Raw genomic sequence first — 21,947 nt, forward strand, 5'->3', positions numbered from 1 at the left:
GGTATTCTTTCCCCCTTTACATGTGAGGTCAGTCTACCCTGTATTACATTTAACCTGTAGAATAACATATATACTGAAAATCATTAGAAAATCTGTAAATATTTTATTTTTTCAGACATTCATGTTTTAAATGAAATAGTATTTTATAAAAGATAAAAAAAAAAAGACTGGCAGCCTGTTAAAAAATACCTACATGTGAAAAAACACATTTAGGAATTTTTTTAAATTGTGAATACAAGTTGTCATTCAGAGTTAAGCAAATTGCTGAAACCTAAACATTTCCTTCTAACTATATCTCAGGCACATCATCTTACTTCCATAGTTGCCACCTATACGTATGGGGTCCGTGCCTCTGTGATCTGGAGTACCATTGGCACACAGTAGACTTTGTGTTGTACATTGTGAATCATCTGTACTGAAAGTGCTAGTCATAAGAACAATGAAATAAGAGGGCTGCGAATGCACAATTCCACATTTTTATATAGGAAATACTTGAAATGTCAAGTCATATCAGCTATTGTGGTGATGGAGTTTAAATATCCCTGCAGGGTCAGGAACAAACCAGCTTTCCCATAAGTCGTTGTGAACACTAGGGAAGTCCCAAGGTTTATGTCTTCCATTCCAGTGGAGTAATTTTGCTTCCTGCAGAAAATGCTCTGAATATCTGGTATCTGGATTCCAGCCTTCATTTGTGTTTAGAAGAAAATAATAGACTTGTTAGAAAGTAAGATTTTTATATTGAAAATTGAATGCAAATCCATTATTTAAAAAATTAAGCAAATCAAAGAGTATACAAGGAAAGATTTACCACCTACTCTAAATCGCCAAAATAACCGCTGTTACAAGAGTTTCTTATGAAATCCTTCCAGTAATACTCTACCTGTATGAGTGTGTGGGGGTTCGGGGATGTGGCACATGCAGAGTTGCTGAATTATTTTTAATGACTGTTTAATGACAATGGATATATAGTTATTTGTATTTCTTTAGTGAGTTCTTTATTGAGGATATCTAGGTTTCTTTCCCTTCACAAACGTCAGTGAACACTGCACAGTCTTCTGTGCATATCTTGTGCGTGTCCACAGATACATCTGTAGGGTAAAGTCTTGTAGGTGGAATCCCTCAATTGAAGGGTGTATGCCTCACATTTTTGGTAAGAGATTGCCAGATTATCCCCAGGAGAACTTATATCAGGTTTCCTCCCACCAAGAGTTTATAGGCGTTCTTGTTTCTCTACATTTCCCCTCCTTAGTATGGCAACATCTTTCTATAATGATCTTGTTTTTACCATATGAAATGTGATGGAGGAATAAGATTCACTTCTTAACACAAAACTATCCCCATTTGGATATTACCCTCATAAGGAGTCACTTAGAAATGGTGTGTTTACCCTGATATTGCCATTGGTTAGAGTATTTTTAGAATATATCTTCCAGAAGTACATTAAGATCTTGCAAATGTAATTTTTTTTTGAATTCTCTATGGTGTTAACATTTTCTATGAAAGAATTTGATATATTTTTAAAACTGAAAATCCCTTGGGATGCTTAGGTGGCTCAGTGGCTGAGCCTCTGCCTTCAGCTCAGAGCGTGATCCCGATGTCCTGGGATCGAGTCCCACATCAGGCTCCCTACATGGAAACTGCTTCTCCCTCTGTCTCTGTCTCTGCCTCTCTCTGTCTCTCATCAATAAATAAAATTTTTAGGGGATCCCTGGGTGGCTCAGCAGTTTAACGCCTGCCTTCAGCCCGCGGTGTGATCCTGGGGTCCTGGGATCGAGTACCTCAACGGGCTCCCTCTGCCTGTGTGTTTGCCTCTCTCTGTGTGTCTCTCATGAATAAATAAATAAAATCTTTACAAAATAAAAAAATCTTTAAATAAAAAACAACACTGGGATCCCTGGGTGGCGCAGCGGTTTGGCGCCTACCTTTGGCCCAGGGCGCGATCCTGGAGACCCGGGATCGAATCCCACGTGAGGCTCCCGGTGCATGGAACCTGCTTCTCCCTCTGCCTATGTCTCTGCCTCTTTCTCTCCCTCTTTCTCTCTCTCTCTCTCTATCATAAATAAAAGAAAGTTAAAAATTAAAAAAATTAAAAAACACTGAAAATCCCTTAAGAGAGGGTAAATAGCTGGAGTTGTGTTATTCCAGCTTAACATATGCAAGAAAAAAAAATCTGTCTTCTATTATTCATAAACAGCTGTGAAGGCAGTTGCAGAAGAGGATTTAGGTGTTTCAGGCTATGGTAACATAATTGGAATGATTACCAACTTCCAAAGACTACAAAGGAAATGCTCATTTGGGAAGAAACACCTTAGAGTCTTGATTCTGTGGGAGATCATCTCTCTGCCCCTTATTGGAGGACTCCATATGGAAGTAGAATTTGCTTTTAGCTAAATATATATCCTAAATTCTTAAAATCTTAAGACCTTCTGCTTGAACCTAAACTTAATACCCTTTAGTGTCACATTGGTTTCTGCTTCCAAAACACACTAAAACTGAATCATTTTTCAAATGATTTCTGTGTAGCTTTACTTTGCTGACTTTGCTGATTCCAGAACCTTTAGCATAGATGTAGACTCTGCTTAAAAGAAAAATCACTTCTTTCCCTTAGGAAGATTCTGTCCCTTCTTCCGAGTGAGATATTTCATAAAATGTGATTGTGACTCTATTCCAAGGCCATGGAGTGTTCTAACCTTATCAGTGTAAACTACGCGTAACTATTCCTACACAACCATCCTTATAGACCTACAACTTTGATGGGATTTTCTGCACATTCATTACATGGAAACATTGATATTTGACTTAACAGTGAACTCAACATTATTATAAATCAAACCAGATGGAACACTCGTGTCCTTAGCTCCCCTGTGTTGCTCCTGTGTGCATACAGATGCTCAGGAATATCGAAGATTCCGATAATGAGGCAGAAGCAAATCTATACAGAATCCTTAAGAGGAGACCCAGGAACCCAGCTTCTATAGTTTTATGTGTCCCTTCTTTTATTTATTTATTTATTTATTTATTTATTTATTTATTTATTTATGATAGTCACACACACAGAGAGAGAGAGAGAGAGAGAGGCATAGACCTAGGCAGAGGGAGAAGCAGGCTCCATGCACCGGGAGCCCGATGTGGGATTCGATCCCGGGTCTCCAGGATCATGCCCTGGGCCAAAGGCAGGCGCTAAACCGCTGTGCCACCCAGGGATCCCATGTCCCTTCTTTTAAAAGGAGAGTAAGGAACACAACCACCTTGCAGGTTGTTCTGAGAATTAGAAAGAGTAATCACCTTTTTCGCCAGAACTGAGCTCAGTTCTTGACAGTGTGGAAGGTATTTTTAGTAAATATACATCCATAAGCCATTGTCTCCAATTCTAAAATCCCCAAATGTCAGAAAACAATTTTTACTAACTTTTTTAGTAGCAAAACCTAGATCCCACTCAGCGTATTGCATCACATAAATGTATGCATCGCATTACCTTTTTTAAAATTCAAAACCTTTCCAATTTCTAAACAGGTCTGGCCCAGTGCTTGTGGCTATGGGGTTGTGGTCATGTGTTTGAATGAATGTGACTGTCTTCTGCATGAGGCTCTGTGCTCAGCAATTTACATGCAGTAGGTAATTTATTCCTTATAAAAACTTTATAAGGTTCTATTAGCTTCAGTTTACAAATGGAGAAACTAAGGCAAAGAAAGGTTGAATAATTTGCCCAACTTAGGTAATAAGAGTTGCGATTCCAGTCCATATCATAGGGCATTGCACTCCTATAATGAACAGTGTGAATAAAAGACTCACATGGTATACGGTCCGGAAATAACTTTTTAAAAGAAAAGTTGCGAGCCATCTAAATGCATCATAAACCATCATGCTAATTTGGTTTCGCCTTGCTGGCTACTGCAAGAGGGCAATAAAGCTGAGTGAAAAAGTTTTGACAGTGAAAGTTCTATTTTAACAATAGGTAATGATTATGGAGCACATGCTATATGCTAAGCATGAGTCTAATGGCTTCTCATGAATTCCTAGAAACACCTCTCAGGCCCTTTTTCATTTTTTAAAATATTTCATTTGGGCAGCCCAGGTGGCTCAGTGGTTTAGCGCCACCTTTGGCCCAGGGTGCAACCCTGGGGACCAGGAATCGAGTCCCACATCAGGCTCCCTGCATAAAGCCTGTTTCTCCCTCTGCCTGTGTCTCTGCCTCTCTCTCTGGGTCTCTCATGAATAAATAAAATCTTTTATTTATTTTTTAAAACAGATTTTATTTATTTATTCATGAGAGACCCAGAGAGAGGTAGAGACACAGGCAGAGGGAGAAGGAGGTTCCCTACGAAGAGCCTGATGTGGGACTCAATCGCAGGACCCCAGGGTCACGTCCTGACCCGAAGGCAGATGCTCAACCATGGAGCCACCCAAGCGTCCCCTCTTAGGCCCTTTTTAGCAATTGCATTTGTAGAATGTGAACAATGAAGGTTAAATAATGTGTCTGAGATGACCTCCAAGATCACCTGGAGGACCCGAATTGAGGAAGTTGATGCCCTAGCAGTTTGGTGCTCAAAGATCTATAAAATGCACAGCTGTGTTGTCTATGATACTTACCCAGGTGCCTTATGTGCCACAGGGGGTTGATTGCGGAGTATTTCCCATGAAACACAATCAGCATGGGGGAGGTGGCCACCCCTCCTCCCAGGGAGCTGCTGTAGAGATTTTCCCTAAGAAATGGAATAGAAAAACATTTGGCCTCAAACCACACAGACTAGATAAAGTAGAAATTACTACTCTTGAAAGATGTTAGTCTCTCACTATATAAAAAGATCATAGTTTTTCATTTTTCTCTCAACTTTATATTTTGAAAATTGTCAGACTTACACAAAATTGTAAGAATACCATGAATTCCCATATAATTCACCCTAAGCTCAGCATAACATTTTGCCATTTTAATTTTCAGCATTTTTAAAAATTTTCAGTATTTTTAATGTCAAATACAGAAGAAGATCAAATTCTGATCCTATATTATGTAGAAAAACTTCACTCATAAATTCAAGGTGATAATGATATTTAAAATATCCTGATAAAAGATGAATAGGAAATAACAATGACATGATAATAGTGGTTGTGTTAGAGGGTTATTTTTCTCTATTTTAAAATTTCAATAATGAAAAATGATTTTTTAAAATTCAACCTTCCAAAAAAAAGTTGAGTTTATAAAATAATTCTTAAAAACAAGTCTATGGGACAGCCTGGGTGGCTCAGCGGTTTAGCGCCGCCTTCAGCCCAGGGTGTGATCCTGGGGCCCCGGGATTGAGTCCCACGTCGGGCTCCCTGCATGGAGCCTGCTTCTCCCTCTGCCTGTGTCTCTGCCTCTCTCTCTGTCACTCATGAATAAATAAATAAAATCTTAAAAAAAAATCTATGTAAGAAAGAGAAACTTGACTGAGATAAATTATTTTCAGTAGAGAAGCTTCACTAGGCTTCTGGGAGAAGACTTAAAATTGCGTTATTCATTAGAAAAACGTTTGTATAAGATTCTGCAGGATCTCGCTTCCGTTTACATATCATTTGAGACTAGATTTTCATGTCTCCATTCTTTCTCATCAGTTCTGCAAGAGAATCTGATCTAAGATTCTGATCTAAGTCTGTGAAATACTTCAAACCCCTGAGTTATGCACAGAAAATTAATTGAATAGTTCTGTTGCCAAGCATGGAGAAGGGCAGAGAGGTTTACACATACTCCACATTCTTTTGCATCCATTTCTCCAGCTGTTTGGTGATGCGCTGGTGCTTCCATTCTGTCATGTTGGCCACAATCACACCCGGATTGAAGGAGCAAGTGCTGGGGCTTATGCCAAGGTCCTTTATCGCCTTCTTCCTGTAGTCTAGGTAGCCCATGTACGTGTTCTATAAAGGAACAGGATATGCTTTTGACTAACAAATCTTTGATTTCTGGAACATAATCATCTTCTTGAAACCACTGCCTAGAATTTCTGGGTCTCCTGCTGTGTCACTAGCCACTTCCTAGTGTCCCTGGCTGCTTTTCTCCTTCCTTAGCCTCCAAAGGCAGTGCCCCCGCCTGGTCTGTAGCACTAACTCCCTAGACAGCCTCATCCAGTTCATGGCTTGAAACACTGTCCAGGTAGGCAGCCCTGGCCTCTCCTCTGGGTGGCCGACTCCTGCTACCTCTGCCAACTCTGTCTCCTGGAGCCTTAATTAAGGCAGCTCCCCTTACAACCCCAAACTGATCCCAATCCTGTCCCAAACCTGCTTCCCTACAACCTGCCCCCACCTTCGTTCCTAGCAACTCCAGATACTTAGGCAAAAAACCCAGGGTCATGAGGTCATCCATGGCTCCTTCTCACTCACATTTCATCCACATCCGTCAACAAGCCCTGTTGGTCTTGTCTTCCACAACATATCATAGGCCAACCACTGCCCACGCTGCTGCCCTCCCAGTTCAAGCCATAATTACCACTCAGGATTTCTGCAACTCCTCCTGAATTGTTCCTGCTTCCACCCTTTTCAACTTTGTCTCTATGTTACTCATCTGCTCAAACCCTCTCCAGTGGCTTCCCATCTCAGAGTAAAAGCCAGAGTTTCTAAGTTTCCCATGTCCTATGCCATCTGCCCCCACCGCCATTACCTTTCTTACACCTGGTCTCTCCCTGGCTTCCTCTGCCACACTGGCCCCCCAGTTTTCCAATACAAGAAAGACCCACTCCTGCTTCAGGATCTTTGAATTTGCTGTTACCTCCTCTTGGAATGTGTTTCCCCTAAATACCTGCTGAGGTGGTTCCCTAAGTTCCTTTAGTGTCAGGCTCAGTGACCACCTCAGTGAGCCTTCCTGATCACCCAATTTAAACTGCAGCCCCACCCTGATCCTCTGTTAAATAATTTGTTTACTGACGGTCTCTTCCCACTAACATGTAAGCTATACAATTGCAGTAATTTTAGTTTTGTTCACTGTATCACTGGCACCTAAGACCGCGTCAGGCCACAGTAAGCACATAGGGAGTTGCTGAATGGATGTGACATATTGTTTGCCCCCCACCCCCCACCCCAGGCTGTCCTACCCACCTCCGTGTGATGCTCAAATGTAACATGGAAATAATGGAGACACCTGAGCACTTTCTGTGCACCAGGCTCTGTCCTAGGAACTCTGCACACATTAGCTCATAATTGCACAGAGTAACTTTACATGTATTAACTAACTTAATTCTCACAATGACTCTACAAGGGAAGTGCTCTTATTGCCTCTACTGGAAACTGAGGGAGAAGCTGATTGGTAAGTAACTTGCCCGGGGTTACAAACCAACTAAATGACAGAGCCGAGCTTTTGACCAAGTCGGGTCTGGCCTGAAAGCCTAGGCCTCAAAGTGTCACATCTCATTGTGACACACATAAAATTATTTCCTGGGATCCCTGGGTGGCGCAGCGGTTTGGCGCCTGCCTTTGGCCCAGGGCACGATCCTGGAGACCCGGGATCGAATCCCACGTCGGGCTCCCTGCATGGAGCCTGCTTCTCCCTCTGCCTGTGTCTCTGCCTCTCTGTCTCTCTCTCTCTGTGTGACTATCATGAATAAATAAATAAAATCTTTAAAAAAAAAAATTATTTCCTGGAACTTTTTGTGGAGAACAGCATTTGATTCTTAACAGCACCTTGTCTTTAAAGCCATCCTTTTGGTTTCCGTACTCCATGTAGGTTCGACTTTCCTCATTTCCACCGGGGTAAGGAGCTCTTTACCATTGAGGAAAATCAGTACTTTCCTCTATTGAGAGGGGGTGGGGAGGGAAGCAATGATCACAACTCAGAAACAGAACCAAAAGTTCAAGGAGTCTCTCATAGGAAACTCCATCTGGGACAGGGAGTGTGGTTCGGGCCACCTACATCCTGAACAATCATCAGGGGCTGTGCTTCCTGCCTCCTGCAGTCCCGATTGGATGACTGAGCCCTGGGGAAGGGAAGGGGTGGGAGCAGCAGGGCCGGGCAGGGCCTGGAAGCAACGAGCCCACCTGCAGCCCCACAAATCTGTTCATGTCCTGAGCGGAGGGCAAATCACAGTCATCGGAGAAAGCTGCTGCGTGGCCCAGGGCCAAGGTGGTGTCGTAGAGTTCTTGGATATCACCTGGATTTAGAAACATCAGTGGTTAAAATATTACAGCATTTGTTTTAGAGTCACATGGAGCCTTAGGACATCAAACAGTCCCTGATTAGCCCAGGAAGAAAAGTACATGATTTGACTTTCAAGCGGCCTGGTCATTTACTTAATAACATAGCTTGTCTGTCCAGAAAGCCACTTGAAAATAAGCTCAGCTTGGCATCCAGCGGGCCTGACTGGGGCTCACCTGTTTGCACGTGGCAGACAGAAAGCATCACTTAAACACCCACACTTAGCTGCCGGGAAAAGGAGGCTACTAAGTGATTTACTGCCGACTTCGACAGAGTAGCTCTCAGAAAGTCAGCCGGAATCTATAGGGAAGTGGGTACCAACCCCCATTATCAAAATATTCCTAAACTTCTAACGATACTATTCTCCCAACTTGAATACACAGTCAAAAACACTGGGCATTGAGCTATTTGGAAAATGAAGGAGATGGTTATTCTACTTATCAGCTGCTCCTTTTCCGAGTGTTCTTGGCAGTCGGCGAGTATACCTTGCACAATTACGTCATCGTCCAAATAGATGACTTTCTCATGTTGATGAATAAGCAGAGGGAGATAAAATCGAACAAAATTCAGCTGTTAAAACAACAAAAGAGGCAACGGTGGGGAAGAGACAGGTGGCTCCGTGTCTTCTCCTGCTGGAGGCGTGGCCCTGACCACAGCCTCCGCTCAACTCCAGGTATGGAGCTACATAAAACGGGCAGCAGACATCTCACTGCAGCCTCCTGGTGCCCAGTTAGTGGACCTGGGGTGGCAACCGGCGCCGGCAGATCAGTGCTCTCCTAGATCGAAGCCCTCAGCTGCCGAGACCATGGCATGACCCTTGCACCTCTGCAAACTGCTAGAGTGGGAATCACAGAGGCATCTTTTAAGGCCACAAATCGCCTGCCCTCCTCTACACTAGTAATTTGACTATTGTCAACTAAATCACACACGTGGGCACGGGGGTCCCAACCACAAACTCAAACTCTTAGCTCCTTGGACCAGAAAATCAGACAAACATGAGCTGAGGGTGGGAGTCATAGTTTTATTAGGCATATCACTTAATCCAAAATCCCAACTCAGCTCACACTCTGATAATAAATACAAGGAATTAGGAAAAGATCATATCATCAGAGGGCTTAGAATTCAGTAAATTTTCAAGGATAGATTTCAGTAACAATTAGAAGGTGGCTGCATTTTCGGTAACCCTGCCATCAACACTACTCTTTATACAAGAAAGAGTCCCTTTTATAAGAACTCTTGCAGTAAAATACCTTAAGATTCCCAATGCTAGGGTAAAAGTGGGTGTCTCCTGAAGGTATTATCTCAGTTGATCCTACGAGATATGGAATCCATCATATAGTTAGATAGATTGTTTTTCCCTTAGCTGCTGGGATACGCTGGGCTAAGTTTAATGTTCAACTGCAATGCACACAGCACCCTGTGGGTTGGGAATATTTTCTCCTGGCCCCACCATTTGGCCCCGACCCCCAACCCCTACAGGCATATTCACACACACAAACACATCCTACATTTTCTTAGGCTTCATTTCTTCTTTAATAGCTTCATTATGTTTAGCTAAACCATCTTAAATCCTTCTGGAGCAGGTGGCTTATAAATTATAAATAAGCAGAGCTTCGTGGAGATCTAACACTGCTTCAGAAATATTCCATGTGCATAGTGCTTTCCCCTGAGCAAGGGTCTCACCAAAGACTGTCCTCAGCATATGCGTGTTTCCTACTCACAGGCTGGAGCAATTCAGGCCTTGACGAGTCTGGTCTGATCTTCCCTTTGAGGACTACAGGGTTGAATTCCACGATTTTAAAGTTTATTTCTCTTAGTTTAGAATGTTCAATCCATTTTCTAAAGACATGACAAAAAAGAAAACAAAAAACACAACAACACAAAAATGCCTCTAGTATACACCTCCAACCTTTCCTCAACTTGCCTATTGCCTCAGAGTCAATCTGCTGCTTCTTAGAAAGTTAAAAATAAAATGCGTATAGCCTTAGTAGAGTTTAGTCTATAAATCCTTCTGATTTTTCCCCCCATCTGGTCTGGCTTCGAATCTTTCCTCTTTTTTTCCCCTTTAAGTCACATAACTCTGCAAAGGAAATGAAGCAAAATAGTAATAACCAAATATCTCCCCAGATCCACATAATCTCCACAGGAAACTGAAAGAACAAAAAGTGTTTCTTCTTTCTAAAGCTGCATCTGTGGCCGCTGGTCTATGTTTGCCCCGGGCCAACAGATCTGTCCAGCTATGAAGCACGATGTTCTGAATCTTCTGCTTGATGGAAACGTCCTTACTCTGCTGTGTTGGACTCCAAAGATGATTTGCTTCTGCCTCTGTGTTCCCCTCCTGTCCTCACTTCTCATCTCATCTTCCTTCCTCTCTCTGCCCTCTCCTCTTATGTCTGCTCAGTCTTAAACAATTTGTGACTATCTTTAATTCAATTCATAATACAATTCTTGGTAGAAATTATTTCAAAATTGCCAATGACTAAAGCCATACATGGTAGCATTTGTTGTTGCTCAAAAATCGACAAGAGTCAATCTTCTGAACAAAATTTAGATCTACAAAATTTGAACTATAAAAGCAAGTCATTTATACAATGTTATATATTAGTTATATCTCAATAAATCTGTATGTGGGGAGAAGTCATGTCAATATGAAAAAGACAATCCAACTGAAAAACTGGCAAGAGACTCAAGCTTGCACATCTAAGTGGCCAAGAAATATGTAAAAAACAGGGCTCAAACTAATTGGAAATAAAGGAATCTCAAGTTAAGCTACAATGAGATAGCCTTGGACACTCGCTGGAATGGCAAACCTAAAAAGACTGACCATACCATGTGGGTGGGAGTTGTTACCTGGTTATGTTTACCTTGTGATGATTCACTAATCTGTACACAGGATTTATGTAATTTTCTGTTTTTTTTTTTTATTATTATACTTCAATGACAAGAGGGTTTTTAAAATCTTAATAATTCGAACCGGGGGCTACACCACCACCAAGGGCTGGGAGACTGTCCTTGCTCAGATGTCATCAAGCCCTGGAGCTCATGCCTTTTGTTCCAGTACAAACCCTTGCTCAGAACATATTACACACATGCCACCCTTTGGGGTTTGGTTATCTTGGTGTTTCATACCCACAGATAATTACAGTAACAGCAAGCTAAATGAACAATCTGCAACAATAAATGATAAGAAGAGTGAGAAATGATACAGAAAATCTAGAATGTATCCATGGGAGCCAAGGACCATTTAGATTAGGAGTGAGCGTCTTCCATAGTCAGTACCTCTTAACAGTGCTATTTTTAAGTCATACGTGAACACATTCTCGGGGAGCCTCACCAGCTCATTTGGAAGAGCATGCAAGTCTTGATTTGGGAGTCATGAGTTCAATCCCTACATTGGGTGTAGAGATTACTAAAATAAATAAACTTAAGACAAATAAATTCTTTCTTAACTTTTTTTTTAAAGTAGGCTTCGTGCCCAGTGTGCAGCCCAACATGGAGCTTGAAATCATGATCCTGAGATCAAGACCTGAACTGAAACCAAGAGTCAGATGCTTGACCAGCTGAGCCACCCAGGTGCCCCCATTCTCCTTTGGAATAAAGGAAATAATACTTGAAATACCCTGAACTATACCTTTCATCACTGCTCTCTCCAATCCCTCCATCCTCCCCAGAGATAGTCACTGTTAATACATGGAGATCTTTGGGGTCTTTTTCTTTATAGAAACATATATATGTACATGTACACATTTATAGTTTGGGCCTTTTTTTTTTTTTTAAGATTTTACTCTTAGGTAACCAACACTTTATTCTCTATAGTTAAAAGTCTGTTTCTTGGTGTCTCTCTTTTTTCCTTTGCTTGTTTTTTGTTTCTTACCCTCCATATAGGAGTGAAATCCTATGGTATTTGTCTTTCTCTGATTGACTCATTTCACTTAGCATCATACCCTCTAGGTCCATCCATGTCATTGCAAATGGCAAGATTTCATTATTTTTTATGGCTAATATTCCACTCTACATATATATGCCACGTATTCTTTATGCATTCATCTATCAATGGATATTTGGGCTGTTTCCATAGTTTGGCTGTTGTAGATAATGCTGCTATAAATGCTGGGGTACATGTATCCTTTGAATTAGTGTTTTGGATTTTGGAGGTAAATACCCAGTAGTGCAATTACTGAACTGTGGGGTAGTTCTATTTTAAACTTTTTAAGGAACCTCCATACTGTCTTCCACAGTGGCCACACCAGTTCTAGTATGTAAAATTTTATTAGACATTGCCATATTGCCCTCTCAAAATGCTTTCCCAATTTATAAAGTGTACATTGTTTTTTTCTTAAAGATTTTATTTATTTATTCATGGCAGACATGGAGAGAGAGGCAGAGACATAGGCAGAGGAAGAAACAGGCTCCTTGCAGGGAACCCTATGTGGGACTCAATCCCAGGACCCCAGAGTCATGCCCTGAGCCAAAGGCTCAACCACCGAGCCACCCAGGCGTCCCTAGACATTGTTTAGAAAAAGAATACGCATGCCCATTTTTCTGCACTGGATATTGTTGTCCTATTTAATTTTTACCATTTCAATGAGTGAAAAATTATATGTCATTGTCATTTTAACTTGAATTTCTCTATTAGTAACACAGAATACCTTTTCATGTTTGTCGACCATTTGTATTTTTTTCTTCTGTGAATTGTCTGTATTCTATCCTCATTTTTCTACTAGATGCTTGTATGTTTAAAATTTTTTTGTAAGAATTCTTTATATACTTTGGGTAGTAATCCTTCATTTATAATACATGTTGAAAATATTTTGTCTAGTTTATCGTATGATTACTTTCACTTACAGTATTTTTCATCATTTAAAAGTTTTTGGAGGCACTTGGGTGGCTCAGTAGGTTAAGTGTCTGCCTTCAGTTCAGGTCACAATCCCGGGGTCCTGGGATCTAGCCCCATATCGGGCTCCCTGCTCAGCAGAGAATCTGCTTGCCCCTCTCCCTCTGCCTGCTCTTGGGTTCATTTCTCAAGTAAATAAATAATTAAATCCCTTGTCTGCGAATTCCAACACCCCCAAAAAGTAAATAAACAAACAAATAAGTAAAAGTTTTTAACTGTTACGCAGTTAAATCTGTCCATTTTTTCCTCATGATATTTGGACTCACAGTCGTTGTCCATAGCAATATTATATAATTATCCCACATTTTTATAATACTTTACTTTAAATTTTGATTTTCTGTTTATTTCTTCTAAATCTATTTCCAACTTATTTTTTTAGCATGTTGTATGATAGGAAAGAGATTGCTTAGTGGTTCAAAAATTTTAATTAGTGATGATTCTGGATCCTATTAAAATGCTATTATATTGATATCCTCCCAAATTAAGAAGGCAGAGAAAAGAGAAAGCATTTTAGAAAGACTTCCACATAACCTGCCTAAGGGCCGCAATTCTTTAATTCATTAGGCAGTTCACTTTGGCAGCATGATGCATTGCTCTAGTAGAATAACAAGGCTTTGCTGAAACCTCCTTAGCTAGGCAACACATCCATCAGGTCACCAAGCAGACCTTAGGTCATGCCCTCGTTAATTCATTAATGACATTTATCAAACCCAAAACATAGGGAACTCCATTAAGGAAAGATAAAAAAAAGGTGAAATGTAGGAAACGCCAAAGTCTATAGCACACGAATTACCGGATTCGAGACAGAGTATTCCGGAGTCCAACCACATAGAAGAGAATGTTGGCGTCGGTGTTGCTGTAGATGCTGTTGATAGCAGCCATGGCAGCACCCATTCTCCCTGCCGCGGCACAAATCACCACAGGAATCTCCTCCTCCATCTCCTCAGGAGGCTCAGAGTCATCATCTGGAAACACCAAATCTATTGTCTTAGAACACGAAGGAATTTCATAGTAGGGCCATATTAAGCTGTCTTCCACCCTCCTAGGGGAAGAGAGCATAGTGCGCAAGAGACTGCCGATTGTTCTCCAACATCCAGTCTCCTCTTCTCTCAGAAATAGAACATTGGGGCAGCCCCGGTGGCTCAGCGGTTTAGCACCGCCTTCAGCCCAGGACCTGATCCTGGAGACCCTGGATCGAATCCCACGTCGGGCTCCCTGCATGGAGCCTGCTTCTCCCTCTGCCTGTGTCTCTGCCTCTCTCTTTTTCTGTGTCTCTCATAAATAAATAAATAAATAAAATCTTTAAAAAAATTTTAAAAAAATAAAATGCATTTTTAAAAAAAGAAAGAAAGAAACAGAACATTGAAGGGGCGCCCGGGGGCCTCAGTCAGTGAAGAATCTGCCTTGAGCTCAGGCTGTGGTCCTGGGATGTATATATCAGGTCCTCTTCTCAGTGGGGAGCCTGCTTCTCCCTCTGCCTCTGCTGCTCCCCCTGCATGCTCTCACTCTCTCTCTCTCTCTCACTACCTCCCTCTCAAATTAAAAAAAAAAATCTTTTTTTTTTTTTTAAAGAAATAGAGCATTGGAATTTCAGCTGGCACATAGCCAACAATGAAGACTATTGTTGCAGACTCCCTTGCAAGTCTGTGTGATCAAGATTTGACCAACAGAAGCACACGATGAGGCCATGAGGGTGGGGACTGAGCCCAGGAGGGCTAGTGACCTTCTAGGAGGTGGCAGGGACACCAAGGCTGTGAACACGCAGGAGAGGTCATCTGAGGGCATGGGGAGAACTATGAGCCTACAAGGGAAGTCTTGGGAGAAACCAAGGCTGCCAACACCTGGGTCTTGGACTTGCAGCCTCCAAGAGCTATGAGAAAATAAATTTCTTCTGTTTAGGCCACCTAGTCTGTGGTATTTTGTTAAGGCAGCCCAGGCCCACTAATACAGACTTCTTAAAAATTTGGGAAGTTTGGAAATTTCTTAAGATTTCCTACTGTAGGTATACAGTTCCATGATTTTTCGTAAAGTGATAGAGTTGCACAACCATCAATCACCACAATCCCATTTTAGAACATCTCCACCTCCCTGCAAAGGTTCCTTAAACTGGGTTGCAGTCAGTCCACTCCTGCTCCCAGCCCCAGGCAACTACTGCACTCTTCTCTGTCTCTGTAGATTTACGTTTTCTAGAAATCTCCTTTAAAAAAAAAAAAAAAAGATTTTATTTATTTATTTGAAGAGAGAGAGAGAACATACAGGCAGGGGGAGAAGGAGACTCCCTGCTGAGCAGTGTGCCCGATGTGGGACTCAATTCCAGGACTCGGGGATCATGACCTGAACTGAAGGCAGATGCTTCACTGTTGCCTCTTTTCTAGAAATTTCTATACATGGAATTGTATAATATATGTGAGTTTTCAGGTGTGGCTTCTTTCATGTAGCATCATCTCTGTGAGGTTTGTCCATAGGGGAGCTGTAATATTGTGTTCCTTTTCACTGTTGAAAAGGACTCCACTGAGTCAATACATTACATTTTATCTACTCAATAGTGGATTCCCATGTGGATTGTTTCCAGTTTGCAGCTACAAAGAATAATGCCCTAGCAACATTTGTATACACATCTTTAAGTGGAATCATTCTCTTTCTAGATGCTCCTTATGTTCATTTAGACCAGATTATACATGTTTTTAACTTTTTTTTTTATGATTTTTTAAATCCTAAGATAAGTCAGCATTGTGAGAACAGGGACATTGTTTTTTTCACTGATGTTTGTCCAAAGCCTAAGCTGGCTTAAGAAAAAAAAGTGGGAAATGAATGTATGTAGGGCACCAAAATATTAACTGTATTTGTCTTTGGCTGATAGAGCAACAGGTGATATTTTTATCTTCTGCATTTTCCATAAATGTATTTTGTTTGATTAATATAAAAAGTAAATTATTTAAAAACAGGGGCATCTGGCTGGCTCAGTTGGAGGAGTAGGTGACCACTGATTTCAGGGTTGTGAGTTTGAGCCCCCTGCTGGACTTAAAAATAAAATCTTTATTGGGGCTCCTGGGTGGCTCAGTTGGTTAAGTGTCTGCCTTGGGCTCAGGTTGTCATCCTGGAGTCCTGGGTTGGAGCCCCACATCAGGCTTCCTGCTCAGCGGGCAGGCTGCTTCTCCCTCTCCCTCTGTTTCTCCCCCTGCTTGTGCTCTTTCATGCTGTCCGTTAAATAAATAAATAAAATATTTTTAAAAGTCCTAATATATAATATAATATAATATAATATAATATAATATAATATAATATACATGCTACCAGTACTTCTTAATTTTTGTGGCATTGATTTTGTGTGGTTAGAAGTTGTAAAGGTGCCATGTCAAAGAATCCACCCCTCAGGAGGGAATTGGCTCCTCAGGACAGCTGGAAGAGGATATAGGGTCAATTCAGGATCTTTTGTAAGTTGAGAATTCTGAGGCTATTGGTGTACTGATGGGAATGAAGCAGTAGATAAAAGATAGAGAGGGCAATTTTCATAAGCAAAATCATTCAGAAATTCAAAGGATGGATGCAAAGCAGACAACCCAAGCATAGTCCAAGAACCAGTGTCAGCATCTACTGGGAGCTTATCAGAAATGAAAATTCTCAGGCCTCACCCAAATCTACTAATTCAAAATTTCTCAGAGTGGGCCCAAGTATATTGTTTTAACAAACCCTAATTGTGATTCTCATATGTGCTAAAGTTTGAGTAGCACTGATCATTCTAGAACATCACTGGACTTGGGTGGATTTTCTACAAGCAGGCCCTTGGGATCCAACCAAATTGTTGCTTATCTCTGAACCCAGCTACTGAAAGGAATCAAAGGAACACGTTTAAACCACAGTCCTAGGTATACCAACCTAATATTATATGCTTGTTTATCTCCTTTCTTTTTTTAAAATTCTTTTTATTGTGGTAAAAAAAATCATAAAATTTATCATCTTAACCATTTTTAAGTACACAATGTATTAAATATATTCACATTGTCGTACAACTATTGCCACTGTCCATCCCCATAACTCTTATAAAACTTAAAGAGTTTTATAAACTCCTAAAACTGCAACTTATACCCATTAAACAAGAACTCCCTATTGCCCCTCCCCCCAGCCTCTGTCAACCATTATACTTCGTTTGGATGATTTCAACTAAGTACCTCATATAAGAAGAATTGCACAGTATTTGTCTTTTTGTGACTGGCTTACTTCACTTAGCATACCTGTCTCATTCCTGAGCGCAGTCTCCCTGTGAACTTTCTTATACAAGATCCCACAGAGGGTCACAATCAGAAGGAACAGCAATACCTGATTAACTGAAATGGAAACAGAAACACATTCAAGTGTAACTTCTCAAGTTGAAATTTGGGAAGAGTTTAGAACAGTCATATGAACAGAGAGTGGTGGTTGGGGCTGCTCTTTCAGCAGAGAGCGTGCGGGATGCTGTTGATGCTCAAGGATACAAAGATGTAGTTTAAGGAGGATCCAGGGCTACACCCAGGCAGTCTGATGGCAGAGGCTACAACATTAATGCCTATATGATGTGGCTTTTGAGCCAGTCTCTGTGCATGAACACTTTGAATAGCCAACATTTACTTAATGTTTATGGTGAACCAGTACTTCTTAAGAGTATATGTTGTTAGCTTTTATAACACAGCTCCTTCTCAGTTAATTTAAACACTGGTCAAAGATGATGTACAGAAAATTCTGTATAGTGAGAAGCCAGAAGACCCAATACATTTTCCAGGTCTAAGTATCCAGGACCATCTGTTCCAGAGCTATGATGCTTGCTTGCTCTTGGGATCTGCTAAGGAACAGAGTGATATAGGACAGTGCTCTCCTAATAGAGAGCATGTACCACTGATTGTACATGAGATGGCTTAGGAGGCTTGTGATCATGACATTAAGTAACATTAAATCACAGCATGAGAAATTAGTTCTAATTTCATTGCAGGGAGGGAACAAAAGCTACCCAGATTTGAATAACATGGTTCTAATCATACATATTTGTATAATCACCTTCTTTTTATGATAGGAGATTATACAGTACACATAATACACAAAAGTGTATATCCTTACAGTAAGGATATACACTTTTTTATTATAAAGTACACATAATTCTTTAAATGAATCAACTTAAAATAGTTAAGTCATGCATAGGACAGAAGAAAAACAGATGATGAAAAATTGAGATGCTAGTCCTCCTTCTAAAAGGTAGATCCCCATTGTTCTACATGAAACACAAATACCTGAAGTCTGGAAAATGTTGGTAGGAAAGGAAAGGGCTAGGATTTCAAGTGAGATTCAAATCTTGTTTCTAACACTTCTCACCTGTGTGGCTTTGGACAGGTTACTTAAGCTCTCTGGGCCTCAGTTTGCTCATCTGCTCAGTGAAGACTGTAACTGTATTATTAATCATTGTCTCACATGGAGGTTTTGAGAGTTAACAAAGGCAATGTAGGCCAAATAAACACATTACAATTGTTACGTATTATCATTTCCTATCTTTGTGCAAGATATTTACATTTATTGGCCTCATATTGATCTATTTTCTGGTCCCCAGGCCTTTGTCTTCACATCTGTAAAAAGGAGTCAGTCTCCGTGGATGTCTTCCAGAGCCAAATCCTGAGACTCAATGATCCTACTGTGCTGACATCCAGCTCTTCTCGGCTTTTCTGGATTCTCAGATTCAGCCAGAGACAACTGGATATTAGACTCAGTTTAAATAGAAAAATAGAAGATAAAGAACAAGGTCCTATAATTTATCAATACGTCTGATTGACATTTACTTGACACAGCCAGTTTGGGGAAGCAACTCAACATCTATTACCACCTCTCTCTCTCTCTCTCTCTTTTTTTTTTTTTTTTTTAGTATGTCTTATGCAATATCTGGGATATACTTACAATAAATATTATTCCTAGTTAGTCTGAAATTCATATCTAGCTGAATATCTTGTCTTTCCATTTTCTACATCAGACAACTCTGCCCTGAGGCTAACAGTAACACAATTAGGTTACCATGTTTCCCTCCCAGATTCACAAACTGCTAGATCTAAAATCAAGGGCAAATCCAGGTTTTGATGGGATTTGAAGATTATATAATTTAAGGACACTCTTTAAGAACAGGAACGCAAAATTACAACTGCTAAATTAGATAGGAACATGAATATTTATTTAAAGTGGGAAAATAATTTATATTTGCAAGTTTTATAGAAATGTATGACCCCTCTCAGGATAAATCCACCTCTGGACAAAATACTAAACATCTTTCCACAGGCATCGTCCTGAAATGATGATGCCAAGAATTGCCTGTGGGAAAACTACCCATAAAAATCAAAGAGGCTTGGAACACCTGGGTGGTCAGGGGTTGAGCGTCTGCCTTCTGCCCAGGGTGTGATCCTGGAGTTCCTGATGAGTCCCACATCCGGCTCCCTGCAGGGAGCCTGCTTCTCTCTCTGCATGTTTCTTTGCCTCTCCCTCTGTGTCTCTCATGAATAAATAAATCAATAAAATCTTTAAAAAAATCAAAGAGGCTTTCAAAAAGAAGCCAAGACCTAGCATCACAGTCCTTTAAAATATCTATTTTTAATAATCATGATTATTAAAAGCTATAATCTTACTTTTTCGTAACAAAGCCATGTGTGTTCACGCTGACAAAAACTGTGACCTGCGGATTAAAGAAAAAAATTTGTTTAAAACAGAATCAACCCAAAAGTTATCATACAATTATTAAGGACCATGCCTTTGATGGTCTGGTATGTGGCAAACTGTGGACTCATTCTTTACTGTCTTGAATCTAGAACCTTGGAAACAAATATTTCTTGGATGTATAGCTCTCTCTTCCAATTATTTTTTCTTGCTGTACAAAAACCACAAACATCCCCCAACAGGTAATCTTTTGTCTTCAGTGGTTTTTGTTTTGTTTTGTTTTGTTTTTGTTTTTACCTTCTCCCAAAAGAGCCCTGTCAGATTTCTTGGTTGGCTAGTCAGATGGTGCCAACTAAAGAAATGTCACATAAGAAGATCTCCTTGATCGAAAATATCAACACCATGCATATTTTCTGCTATTATAACTGCATTCCTTTGACAAGGAAATTTTTACATCTTCAGGGACTCCTTGTGGAAACAGAACTATACCTTACACTACAGTCAATCATTCATTCCATGAGTATTAACTGAGATCCTACTAAAAGCCCAGCACTGTGTATAAGGATGCATCAGTGAACAAATCAGTCCCAGGCCCTATCATACTAGGGGCTTTCACTCCTGTGGGAAAATATATATTAAAATGTAACAAAATAATTAGATTATGGTAGATGTGAAGGAAACAACAGAGGTCCTAGGATAAAGATCAACAGAGTTGGGGAGTGTTTCAGGAGGAGAAATCAGGAAAAACCTCACTGATGAGTGGCATTTGATTAGAAGGAAGAGCAGGAGCCAGTGGGGAGAATGCAGAAGGAAATAGAAAGTGCAAAGGAAACAGCAGGTGCAAAGGCCCTGAGGCTAAAAAGAGCTCTGAGTATTCTAAGTACTGTAAGAAGTTCAATGTGGTTGGAATAGACTGGACTAAAGAAGACACTGGCCAGATGATAGTGGAGACAAACTGTGTTATCTGTAAAGGAGTATAGATTTTATTTCACATGCATGCAACTCCCTCCATCAGTTTTTATCTTCATTAAAGTCCCCACAGCAAGGTTTTCAAACATTCCCATAGCAATTCTGATAGTAAAGGAGAGTAGACACTCAAAGTCATCCACAACAAGCTCTAAAATACAAGGCCCTTGCATTACCTTCAGATTCCTGTAAACTATACAAGAATGAAGAAACATAATGACTCCTTTCGTTGCTAGCAGAGGTCCCCTCAGAGAGAAAGTTCTTTGTTCTTCTGAAGCCAGTTTCCCATGCATGGATGGGGTGGGCAGGGATGAGAGCAGAACAGTTAAATGGGTCCCAGTAAATGATGAGCTGGAATCCTGGGGTTGTCAGCACTCACAATGTGAGGAGAAAGACCCATCGTAGGGGCTGCCACTTGCTCATTAGAACTTCTTTCCTTGTGGCCAACAGCCCCCAGGGACCTTCTGAGAACTGCGATGCCCAAGATTCAGTCCCCAGTCTTCCGTCATGCCCTGCACCCTCTAATCCCCACCCTATCTCCACCCTGCTTCCCCACCAGATCTGAAGACATGTATCCATGTGTTTGGGGGAAATCAAGGAAAGGAGGCCATGTTCCCCTTGTGGGACATGGAGAACGGGGGACAGTATGCAACTAAGACAAAGGTCTTTTTTTTGGTGTTTATTTGCCATCTGTATATGGTTGTGATGGTTAATTTTATGTGTCAACTTGAACTTGGCCATAGAGTACCCAGAATGTGGTAAAATATTATTCTGGGTGTTTCTGTGAGAATGCTTTTGGATGATATTATATTAAAGTGGTAGACTAAGTAAAGAAGATTGCCCTCTCTGATGTCAGTAGGCCACATCCAACTAGTTGAAGTTCTGAATAGAACAAAAATGCTGAACTTTCCCTGAGTCAGAGAGAATTTCTCTGGCCTGCCTTTGAACTGGGATATTGACTTTTTCCTACCTTTGGACTCAAATGAAACACATGTTCTTCCTGGGTCTTGAGCTTGCCAGACTACAGACTGGAGCTCACCACTACTCCTGGCTCTCAGACTGGAGCTACACCATTGTCTTTTGAGTCTCTAGTTTGCAGTCCTACCCTGCAGATCTTGAGTCCATAAGTCACATGAGCCAATTTCTTATAAAAAATCTCTTCTACATGAATATGCTTTCCATTGATTCTGTTTCTCGGAGAAACCCTGGCTAATATAAAGGTGAAGGTTCTGCTTAAATCTTTTGCCTAGTTTTTATTGGATCATTGCTTTTATT

General features: G+C 40.7%; 1 protein-coding gene across 7 annotated transcripts in view; it reads right to left on the reverse strand.

Annotated features, from left to right (window-relative positions):
* GLT8D2 (glycosyltransferase 8 domain containing 2) overlaps positions 1 to 21,947 on the reverse strand; it is a 38,663-nt gene that overhangs the window by 4,220 nt on the left and 12,496 nt on the right. For 5 of the 7 annotated variants that reach the window (XM_077846137.1, XM_077846140.1, XM_077846136.1 and 2 more), the window contains 9 exons: positions 19,679 to 19,725; positions 17,282 to 17,374; positions 13,843 to 14,014; positions 9,877 to 9,994; positions 8,593 to 8,725; positions 7,999 to 8,111; positions 5,723 to 5,889; positions 4,591 to 4,703; positions 81 to 683 (listed from right to left, as the gene is read on the reverse strand). In XM_077846137.1, the coding sequence (XP_077702263.1) occupies positions 511 to 683; positions 4,591 to 4,703; positions 5,723 to 5,889; positions 7,999 to 8,111; positions 8,593 to 8,725; positions 9,877 to 9,994; positions 13,843 to 14,014; positions 17,282 to 17,374; positions 19,679 to 19,697 (1,101 nt within the window). In that variant the 5' untranslated portion in view covers positions 19,698 to 19,725 and the 3' untranslated portion in view covers positions 81 to 510. Of the gene's footprint in view, positions 1 to 80; positions 684 to 4,590; positions 4,704 to 5,722; positions 5,890 to 7,998; positions 8,112 to 8,592; positions 8,726 to 9,876; positions 9,995 to 13,842; positions 14,015 to 17,281; positions 17,375 to 19,678; positions 19,726 to 21,947 lie in introns of those variants that run through there. The other 2 variants (XM_077846141.1, XM_077846142.1) reach the window with 2 other exon arrangements.

The sequence above is a fragment of the Canis aureus genome, chromosome 13, assembly GCF_053574225.1.
Source record: "Canis aureus isolate CA01 chromosome 13, VMU_Caureus_v.1.0, whole genome shotgun sequence".
Taxonomy (NCBI): domain Eukaryota; kingdom Metazoa; phylum Chordata; class Mammalia; order Carnivora; family Canidae; genus Canis; species Canis aureus.